Below are 11,490 nucleotides of genomic sequence, written 5' to 3' on the forward strand. Positions count from 1 at the left end.
CAATCTTATTGTATATGTGCTCACTCCGATCCATTAAATTTAATCGTGTCACATATAAATAAGAATGCCTCCAAATTTGCTTTAGGATCCTCAATATGAGATCCTCCAAATCTCATTTGATAATGTATCATTTGAATTATGGTTAGCTTCAACTCAAGTGTTTGTTTCCACATTAGGACGAGTGATGCTCGAACCATATTAAACTAAAGTAGTTCGTCTAGTAAGATCATAGACAATACGATCATCCTTCGTTGGCCATTTCTTCAATCCTTGGTGTTTCAGTTTCAGCCTTTTCCTCTAATTTGAATTCTTCTTTTGGTTTAGAGTTTGAGGATTGTTCCATTTGTGTTTTACGACTACGCCGGAAAGTATTCTCAATCTCTGGATCAAAAGGCTCTAATATTATGTCTCCAAGCTTCTTCCTCTATCTTCTGTGTGTATCCTCTGTTGTGTATTCTGCGCGAAGCCTCATGTTGTACGCTTCATCCAAATTTTTCTCATCTTATAATGGGCTAATATCTCAAAAGCTCAAACTTTATTTCCAACATCTTCTTAAGTTTGCAGATGTCCAGAATTCACAAAATTTCTTCTTCCAAATATCATTCCTTCCATCCAGAACGATAAGACGTATTTTAAAAATTTCTTTTGTTCTTTTATTTTCTTGTCTGTGGTATTTTGTTATCCTTGGAATTCTTTTTAAATCACTTATCTCCAAAACTAGGAATTTTTTTCTTTTATTCAAATATACAAATCATATAAATTGATTCAAATAAATGCAAAAGAAAGAATGAAAATATGATATAAGCACAAGTATGTTCTTTTCCGGCCTTAAACTCTTCCTTTGGGATGAGGGTGTGACCCGCCATCAAATGACGATGATTCTCTAACTTGATGCATCCGTCTTCATCAGACACTACAAAAAAAAAAAAACTCTCTTTAGCGATGGTACGGTTTATTCCGTCGTTAATATGATTAGCGACGGAAATTACCACCGTCGTTAAAGTCACCGTCGTAAAAATATTGCGACGATTTTTCAAAACCCGTCGTTAATTAGCGACAGTTTTAAATAGACCAACCGTCGCTAAATTAGATTGTAAGGGAAACTCCAACGCTGACACCATTTTGGCGTAGCTTTTAATGCTCCAATGGGGCTGCGCTATTTCACCAAAATAGCGCATCCCCTCTCCCCTGCACCAAATTTGGCTCATGGGTAATTTTTTTAATTTTTTTTAATGTATATTTATTATAAATATTTGTATTAAAAATTCTAAATATTATAAAATAATAGTATAATATTTATTTTAATAATTAGATATTTAATCCTAAAAATTTTAAAAAATATAATTGTTGATTTTTAAAATATTTATTTATTTATTTTAATTATTAATATTTAGAAACTAATTTGATTTAATGATTTTTAATTAATATAATTTGACGTAGAGGAGTTAATTGATCATTTGTGGGAGGAATATAGTTGTTCAGATGTTTGAATTTAGATTCATATTAAGTTCTAAAAATAAATTATCTGTATTAAAATTATGTCAATTGATACTCACGGAAATTTAGGGTCCGCTCCCAGCAAGTGTCACTAATCCAGACGCGGGTTTTGAAGTTACCCTGAGCCTGAAATAACAAAGAAGATCGTTAAGAGGGGGCCAGGAGGGTGTCCTGGCGTAGCCCCTCCGACGCTCAAGTCAGTGACTGAGGATATATGGGGGGAGCAGCTAAGGGTGCTGGTGAAAACAATATAGTGAATGAATAAACTGAACACCCAAACCTGGTATTTATAGGAGAATACCTGGGCCCTTAGTGGGCCCTGTCTTCCATTTGGGCTAGGGCCTATGGTGGGCTCGTCTTTCCTTTGGGGCTTGGGATGGGCCAGGGGTAGTGGGCTCATCCCTAGGGTATCACCAGTCTCCCCCTCCCGAGTCGAACTGAATCGTAGGTTCAAAGTTCGATTAATTGTGTTGTCCTTGGTTTATCGGCGATGAGGACGGACCGTGCCAGAAAAAGTAATTTTGTTTGTCGTTAACGAACGATGTTCACCACCATTACGGGGATCGACCTGCCCGGTCAGGTCGCGGGGATCGACATGGCCGGTCAGGTCGCGGGGATCACACAAATCGAATCGTAATCTTCTCCTGGAAGGGAGGAAATCAAATCAGAATCCTGCCTTGAAAATAAAGATTTGGGCTCCACCTATAAATAGAGATCATCCTCTTATTTCATTCTCGCTTCTCCCACACAAAACATTTTGTGCGCTGCATTCACTTACTCACACGCATACACACCACTCCCGTCTCGCCTCATCAATCACCGCCCAGCAGCGCGCCATCTCGCCCTCGCCCAGCAGCGCGTCTCGCCCGTAGCGCGCCTCGCCACGCCCAGCTCTCGCCCCGCCTACTCGCCCCACAGCCTCGCCGCACAGCCTCGCCACGCCCCAGCTCTCGTCCTGCCGCCTCGCCTCACAACCTCGCCACCTCGCCATACCCAGCTCTCGCCCCGCCTACTCGCCCCATAGCCTCGCCGCACAGCCTCGCCACACCCAGCTCTCGTCCCGCCGCCTCGCCTCACAGCCTCGCCACCTTGCCACGCCCAGCTCTCGCCCCGCCTACTCGCCCCCCAGCCTACGCTCTCACCCACTTTCGCCCGAGCACTCTCGCCCATAGCGCCTGCCACTCTCGCCCACCACCGCGCGAGCACTCTCGCCCGCTTGCGCCCACCGCTCTCGGCCACGGCGCCTGCCTTCTCGCCCACGGTGTTGTGCTCACGCCCCGGTGCCCGCGCTCTCGCCCACTTCCGCCCGAGCTCTCGTCCGCTTGCTTGCCCGAACTCTCGCCTATCTGCGCCTGAGCTCTCGCCTGCTTGCTTGCCCGAGCTCTCGCCCATCTCGCCGCGTCTCGCCCCCACCAGCGTCCGAGTGCTCTCGGTCTCATCCCTTGTGCATTTTTTCACGCTGCATCGGGGTTAGTCTCCTTTCTATTTGCTCAGTTATCCTTAGAAAATGTCTTCCTATGATGCCGAATTTAGTTCTTCGAGCTATTCCGAGTCTGATTCTGCCAGTAATTCTGAATCTACTTCTGCGAGTAATTCTGAGTCTACTTCCGCGAGTGATTCCAAGAGGTCTAGCGAGTCTAGGAATTCCTTAGAAGATCCTGAATTTACCCCTGAGGTAGAAGTCGTCACTCATAGCCGCCCTGGTAAGGAGATTCGCCATGTAACCCAACAAATGAATATCTCTAATGCTAACGACCTCTGGTACGGCCACCTAACGTCTCATATCCTCCCTACTAGCGATTCCAAAATTAGGACTATGTGGCATATTCCCTCTTCTCACCAGATCATAATTCCTACCCCCGACGACCGTCCCTATTTAGCTCCCAAGGGTTGTTACACATTCTTCCAGCACCATTTCGATGCAGGTCTGCGCTTTCCACTAGATGACTTCCTTCAGAAGCTGAGCAATTATTATCAGATGCATTTAGATTTGCTCACTCCCAATGCTCTCCGCTCAATATGCTGCCTCATCGTCTTATTCCGGGCTTTAGATCTTCCTTTACGTTGCACTACCTTCTCCTACTTCCTTGTCTTAGCCAAGTCAAAAGAGGGACCCTTCTATGTGATTTCCCGGTCTAACCGCAAGCTTTTCGATGGGGCTCCTAGTCATGTGAAGGACTGGAAAAAATACTTTTTCTTTATCCAGCCACCGGAAGAACTGACTTGTTCCACTGATTGGTGCCCTAACTTCACTAAGCCTGAGCTTTCAAAGGATTATAAGAAAGATAAGGATTATCTACACATAATGAGTGTATTAGGAGACCGATGCTTTAGCATCCCCCAACTTCTATCTGAAGATCTCCTGTGCCATGTCGGGTTAAGTCCCGCGAAAATTAAGCTGAAGGAGGATGCTGGTAGATATTCTAACCCTTTCATACTTCTTGTTTTTCTTTCGTTTATTATGTTACTTGATAACATTCTCATTTGGTTCCTTGTCTCTGCTTGCAGGTACTAGAGTCATGAACGCCCTATTTCTTCGTGAGCTCTCCAAGACAAAGGCCGGGGGTTCCTCATCAGCACCCCAGAAGTCCATTACCCCGACAGTCACGACGAGCACAAAAAGAGATTGTTCTGTCGCTGAGAAAAAGAAAACAGGTTCCTGCTCTACTACTGCGCAGAAGTCCGCTAGCTCCCCTACTGCTGTGAAGAAGAAGAAGACGGGCTCCTCCTCCTCTGCCCCAAAGCGAGCCTCCTCTCCACCTCCTCGCGCCAAGTCCCCTCCTCCGTCTGGTAAACAAAAGGTGTCTGTTGATCCTAGCCCATCAGTCCCCCATCATGGTAAGCGCAAGATCTCAGAGATCTCAGTAGTGTCGGTCTCTTCTCCAGAAGGGTCTGAGTCCGATGAGGAGCCTCCTCCTGCATCAGGGGTACATCCTCTATACACATCAGATACAGCCATTGTGGGGCGAGGTCCTACTCAGCTGGCTCAAAAGATAATGTATCAGCTTCCTTCCGAAGCGGATGCAGCATTCATTAATTCACTGGGGTGGTCTGACCTCACTCGCCGGACATACAGCAGCATCACTGAGGTATATTTCTCTTTCTATTCTCTAGATTAATGTCCAATACATGTATGATTTCCTTGTCATCTTTTCACTCTTGCTATATATCTAGGGCATGATCTACATAGGGGAGTTGGTGGAGCGTGCCAACGACACTCGATCTACTGCCTGCCAAGACTTGCGCGAGGGCATGGCTCTTCGTGAACAGCTCCAAGCTACTATCGATGAGATGAAAGCGACACACACTAAGGAGCTTTCGGAGTCCCAAGCTCGAGGTGACGAGTTTCTGAAGCAAAAACAAGAGCTTCTGAAAGAGAAACACGAGCTCCAGCGACTGACAGAGGACCAAGCTAAAGACATCCAGAAGTTAAAGACAGATTTAAAGGATTCACAAGCTGAGCTCGAAGATGCCAAGGTGCGACACGCTGCAGAAGTTTCCTCCTTCAAAGAGGAATTTCTCAAATCCGACGAATTTGTCGAGATCTGTGGCCCGAAAGCTTTTCACTACCTGGGGGTGGGCTTCGAGGGTGCAGTCGGCCTTTTCCATGCTCAGGGCTATCCTCCGCCAGGCGCCCCTACTGACTTTATCGACTTCGAGAGCTTCATATCGAGTCTCCCCCCCGATTCCTAGATTGAGCTCCTTTATTTATGTTATTTTCTGCATTGTTTTATTTTCCATAGGATTATGCAACTTTTGGGACGTTTATATTTGGCTATTTCCTTTTGTGCACTTTTGACATGTACGAACTCGTTTTATTTATGCAACCTTGGGTATTTTGCATTTGAATTTACTGCTTCTCATGAGTTTGTCTCTGATACTATTAACTTGTTAGGGCAAATAAAATCATCACCCTCTAACTCCTTTGCTAGGTCATACCTTAGCAGGAAAATAAAAATCAACCACCTTCCCCTTTTAATTCCTCTGCTAGGCGACACCTTAGCAGGAAAATAGAAATTCACCATCTCCACCCTTTAACTCCTCTGCTAGGTGACACCTTAGCAGGGAAATAAAAATCAACACCTCCCCCCTCTAACTCCTCTGCTAGGTCATACCTTAACAAAAATAAAAATGAACCACCTTCCCCTGCTAACCCCTCTGCTAGGTTGACACATTAGCAGGAAAATAGAATTCCACCATCTCCAACCCTTTAACTCCTCTTCTAGGTGACACCTTAGCAGGAAAATAGAAATTCACCATCATCCACCCTTTAATTCCTCTGCTAGGTGACACCTTAGCAGGAAAATAGAAATCAACGACATCACCCTCTAACTCCTCTGCGAGGTGACACCTTAGCATGGAAAATAGGAATCATCCACCTCACCCTCTAACTCCTCTGGCTAGGTGACACCTTTAGCAGGAAAAATAAAAATCAACACCATCACCCTCTAACCTCTGTAATCAACCTAGCAGGAAAGACTATCCATCACCCTCTAATCCTGTAGTGACATAGCAGAAAATAGAAATACCACCTCACCCTAAAAATAGCTAGTGAACTTAGCAGAAATAAAATCAACCTCCATCAACCCTTCTCTCTAACTCCTCTGCTAAGTGATACTTAGCAGGAAAATAAAATCATCCACCTCACCCCTCTAACTCCTCTGCTAGGTGACACCTTAGCAGGAAAATAAAAATCAACACAAATTCACCCCTAACTCTCTGCTAAGTCATACCTTAGAGGCAAAAATAAAACTCAACACCATCACCCTCTAACTCCTCTACTAGGCGATGCCTTAGTAGGAAAATAAAATTTCTCCTCGCCCAAACTCTGCTCCTCTACTAGGCGATGCCTCAGTAGGAAAATAAAATTTATCACCGCCCCAAATCTGCTCCTCTACTAGGCGATGCCTTAGCAGGAAAATAAAATTTCTCCTCGCCCAAACTCTGCTCCTCTACTAGGCGATGCCTCAGTAGGAAAATAAAATTTATCTCCGCCTCAACTCTGCTCCTCTACTAGGCGATGCCTAAGTAGGAAAATAAAATTTCTCCCCACCCAAACTCTGCTCCTCTACTAGGCGATGCCTCAGTAAGAAAATAAAATTTATCTCCGCCCCAACTCTGCTCCTCTACTAGGCGATGCCTTAGTAGGAAAATAAAAATTCTCCCCACCCAAACATAACAACATTCATAAATTCGAAAAGAAGAACTTAATTTTATTGAATTCCAATGGATTACATAAGAAAGTTCAGAAAATAAAATACATCGACGACAGAACTAAGGATAATACTTCCTAAGGTGATAAGCATTCCAAGGCCTCTTCAAAGCTTTGCCTTGCGCATTTTCTAAGTAATAGGCTCCAGAGCTCAGCCTCTCGATCACTTTGAAGGGACCCTCCCACTTTGGGTCCAATTTTCCCCTCTGCTCTTCTGGCACCTTCCTCAGGACCAAATCACCCACCTAAAAGTTTCTTTGCACGACTCTCCGATTATAAGACTGTGCAATGCGGTTCTTATAAGCTTCCAGTTGAATGCTGGCAGCCTCCCTCTTTCCTTCCAAAAGATCAAGGTCAGTAGCGCGTCTCGCTCCATTGTCCTCGTCATAAAACATCACCCTTGCCGATTCCAACCCGATCTTAGCCGGGAGCACTGCTTCATTACCGTAGACCAAGCTGAAAGGAGTTTCTTTGGTTCCCTCTCTCGGAGTGGTTCGGTATGCCCATAAGACACTTGGTAGCTCCTCCACCCAATTGCCTTTGGCTTTGCCCAGTCGAACTTTCAGACCCTGTACTAGCGTCCGATTAGTCACCTCCACCTGGCCATTACTCTGCGGGTAAGCTACAGAGGTAAAGACTTGTTGGATCTTCATCTCTTTACACCAAGCTTCGATTTTGGCCCCTTGGAACTGTCTCCCATTATCGGATATCAACCTCCTAGGTACCCCGTACCTGCATACTATACTCTTCCACAAGAATTTCAGGACGTCGTTCTCGGTGATTCTGGCCAAAGGCTCTGCTTCCACCCACTTTGAAAAATAATCAACTGCTACCAATAGGAATTTTTTCTGAGCAGGAGCTATAGGAAACGGTCCCACGATATCCATTCCCCACTGGTCAAAGGGACAGGCGGCCGTGACAGCCTTCATCATTGCGGCCGGCCGGTGACTCAACCGCGCATGACGTTGACAACTATCACAAGACATTACCAACTCTTGAGCATCATGCAGCACTGAGGGCCAAGAATAACCGGCGAGGAGCACTTTCCTGGCCAATGCATAAGCTCCCAAATGATTTCCACAACACCCCTCATGAACTTCTCGAAGCACATAATCAGCCTCTTGGTAACCCAAACACCGAAGGAGCGGTCCTGCAAAAGACGTTCTAAACAACACGTCCCCAACCATTACATAGCGTGCACATTTTGCCTTCAACTTATGAGCCTCTCTGGGGTCAGCAGGAAGTTTTCCCTCCTTCAAGTAATCAAGTATAGCGGTTCTCCAATCTTCCTCCTCCTGTTCAACTGCGGGCGAACTCGTTTGAGGTGTGAGTTCGATTTGAAATACCACATCTCTAGTCTTCCAACTTCCCATTGTTCCAGCCATTTTGGCTAGAGCGTCCGCCTTTTCATTTTCTTTCCTGGGGATCTGTTCAAATGTAATCTCCGTGAATTTCTCTCTAACTCTGTCCACTTCTCGAGCATACTCAATAAGTTTCTCATCTTTCACATCATACATCCCCTTCATCTGTTGTGCTACCAACTGCGAGTCAGAAAAAATAAGTACTCGGGTAGCTCCCACATTTCTGGCTGCTCGAAGTCCGGCCAACACAGCCTCATACTCTGCCTCATTATTGGATGCTCGAAAATCCAACCTAACTGCTAACTTCACTTCCTCCCCGGCCGGCGAAATCAATACTACCCCCACCCCACTTCCATCCTTAGAAGATGAACCATCAACATACACTTTCCAAGGGTCTTCATTTTCAAGATGCACGGTCTCAGCCAAAAAATCGGCTAAGGCTTGTGCTTTAATGGATGTTCTTGGCTCATACTGGATGTCATACTCCCCTAGCTCAGTAGTCCACTTGATCAAACAGCCAGACATATCCGAATGAGTTAGGATTCTGCCCAATGGACTGTTAGTGAGCACCACAATCGGATGAGATAAGAAGTAAGGCCTCAAGCGTCTGGCTGTCATCACCAATGCAAAAGCCAATTTTTCCAACCCTGAATACCTGATTTCTGCCCCTTTGAGTGCATGCGAAACGTAGTAAACCGGCTGCTGAACTGATCCATCCAGCTTAACAAGGACTGAACTCACATCCCCTTCAGTGGCAGATAAATATATCCATAAAGGCTCACCCGTTGTCGGTTTGGCCAGGACGGGAAGCTCGGCCAGGTACTCCTTCAATTCTGTGAAAGCCTTCTCACAATCCGGCCCCCATTCAAATTTTTTTGCTTTTCGCAAGGTCCGGAAGAAAGGTAAGCTCCTGTGGGCGGACCTCGAGATAAAACGTGCCAGCGCAGCAATCCTCCCTGTCAACTGCTGAACATCTTTGGGCCCCCGAGGGGAGACCATACCCTGGATGGCTTGAACTTTCTCGGGGTTAGCCTCAATCCCCCCTCTGTCACCATATAGCCCAGAAACTTCCCACTCTTCACCCCAAATATACACTTTTGAGGGTTCAGCTTCAGCCCATAGGACCTGAGGGTGGAAAATGTCTCCACTAGGTCAGGTATGAGCAGGGTTGAATCCTTAGACTTTACCATGATGTCATCCACATACACTTCCACATTCCTCCCCACCTGCTTAGAAAAGACTTTATCCATCAACCGCTGATACGTGGCTCCGGCATTTTTGAGTCCGAATGGCATGACCACGTAACAGAAAGTTCCTTCAGAGGTGATGAAACTTACTTTATCTTGATCCTCCACTGCCAAGGGGATTTGATGGTACCCCTGATAAGCGTCTAGCATGCACAAATACTGATGTCCGGCTGTGGAGTCCACCAACTGATCTATCCACGGCAAGGGATAACAATCTTTAGGACATGCTTTGTTGAGATCTCTGAAGTCCACACACATCCTCCATTTTACTGAACTTTTGGGGACAAGAACGACATTCGAGAGCCAAGTAGGAAATTGTACCTCTCGAATGTGCCCAGCACTGAGCAATTCTCCCACCTCCTTTTTTATAACTATATCTTTCTCGGGACCGAAGTGTCTTTTCTTCTGTTTCACGGGACGAGAATTCGGTAAGATGTTTAAACGATGTTCTGCTACATCTGGACTCGTCCCTGTGAGCTCTTGGGCTGACCAAGCGAACCTGTTGAGATTAGCTTGTAAACAAGTAATAAGTTTTTCCCTTACCTCTGGGTCAAGGTCAGGGGCTATTCTTAGAGTTTTCTTGTCAGACCCCAATGTCACGATCTCCGGCTTCTCATCCATCACCTCATGAACCTCCCTTCTTACCACGGGCAACGCGCTTCGCCCCCTTCTAATCATATTGACCTCCACACGTGCCCTCTTCCCCTCTTCTTTCACTATTCCTTCATAACATCTTCGTGCAACTTTCTGGTCTCCACACAAGATTCCCACCTCCTTTCCCACAGGAAATTTCAACTTCTGATGATATGTGGAAGCTACGGCTCTGAAATCCTTTAAGGTTGGCCGCCCCAGGATTCCATTATACGATGAGGGGGTATCTACCACGGTAAATTTTATCATCTTTGTTACCCGCCGAGAGTCACGTCCCAAAGATAGGGGAAGAGTAATCTGACCCAACGGTGGAATGGCATGGCCTGCGAACCCATATAGAGGAGTGGAGACTGGATCAAACTCGAATCCTTCGACTTTCATCTGATCCAACGTGCTCTTAAACAATATATTTACAGAGCTCCCATTATCAATGAAGATCCTTGCCACATCATAATTGGCAATGGTGGCCGTCACCACCAAGGCGTCGTTATGAGGGGCCACGATGCCTCGGAGGTCCTCCGGCCCGAAACTGATGATGGGATCCGGGGGCAGGTCCGCACCTCTAGAAATCTCAAAATTTTCCAACCTCCTCCCATGCGCTTTCCGCGCTCTCCCGGAATCTCCATCAGTAGCACCCCCCGAGATCATATGAATCATCCCTCTCGTGGGGTGGTTATCCTCGTTCGTTCTCCTCCTCGGTTCAGCCGGCTCCCGAGGGACATCCTGACCTCGACCCTCTCTCCTCGGCGCTTCGACCCTCGGATGTATCCATGGAGGGCCTCGACCCTGCCTAGAAGACGGGCGAGATCTCAGCTCACTCCCGGACGAGGACCCTTCCTATCTACCCCGTGGCGGAGGTCGAGCACTGCTCTCAACCCTCTGCGACTTCTCCCCTCTCTCCCCCGACTCCCTCACCTCCATCACCTTATCCCGACTCCTATTCAGAGGAACATGTGATGAGAATTGTCCTCTACCTTTGGTTCTGTCCTCATCTCTTTCCCCTGCACCCCTCTTCTTTCCACCTCTCTCGGCTCCCTCCACCCTACTTCCTCCGGGCCGGTTTTCCATCCTCCTGTATCGTTGAGCATCCTCCAAGTTTACATATTTCTCCGCCCGAGCTAAAAAGTCATCATAGCTCGACGGAGGCTTCTTGACCAGCGATTTGAAGAATTCTCCCCCACTCAGCCCTTGGGTAAAGGCGCTTATCATGATGTCCGGGGTAGCCGCTGGTATTTCTAGTGCTGCAGTGTTGAAGCGCTGGACAAAGTCCCGCAATGTTTCAGCCTCTTGCTGTTTCATCACAAATAAACTCAAATAGTTCTTTTGATGCCTCTTGCTGCTGGCAAATCGGTGCAAGAAGGCTGCAGAGAAATCCTCGAACGACTGTATGGAGTTGGGCTGCAGGGTATTAAACCATTGCTGGGCTGACCTCACCAACGTGCCCAGAAACACCCTGCACCTGACTCCGTCCGAATATTGGTGCAACAGAGCCGCATTCTCAAATCTCCCCAAGTGTTCCTCA

General features: G+C 46.6%; 1 protein-coding gene across 1 annotated transcript; it reads left to right on the forward strand.

Moving 5' to 3' along the window:
* Positions 1-2,865: 2,865 nt before the first annotated feature.
* On the forward strand, positions 2,866-5,466 carry LOC140831816 (uncharacterized). Its single transcript, XM_073195553.1, has 3 exons — positions 2,866-3,911; positions 4,006-4,586; positions 4,672-5,466. Exons 1-3 carry the CDS (start codon positions 3,005-3,007, stop codon positions 5,188-5,190), a joined length of 2,007 nt encoding a protein of 668 aa, XP_073051654.1. The 5' UTR covers positions 2,866-3,004; the 3' UTR covers positions 5,191-5,466.
* The last annotated feature ends 6,024 nt before the right edge of the window (positions 5,467-11,490 follow it).

The sequence above is a fragment of the Primulina eburnea genome, chromosome 5 (genome assembly GCF_022965805.1).
Source record: "Primulina eburnea isolate SZY01 chromosome 5, ASM2296580v1, whole genome shotgun sequence".
Lineage (NCBI taxonomy): Eukaryota > Viridiplantae > Streptophyta > Magnoliopsida > Lamiales > Gesneriaceae > Primulina > Primulina eburnea.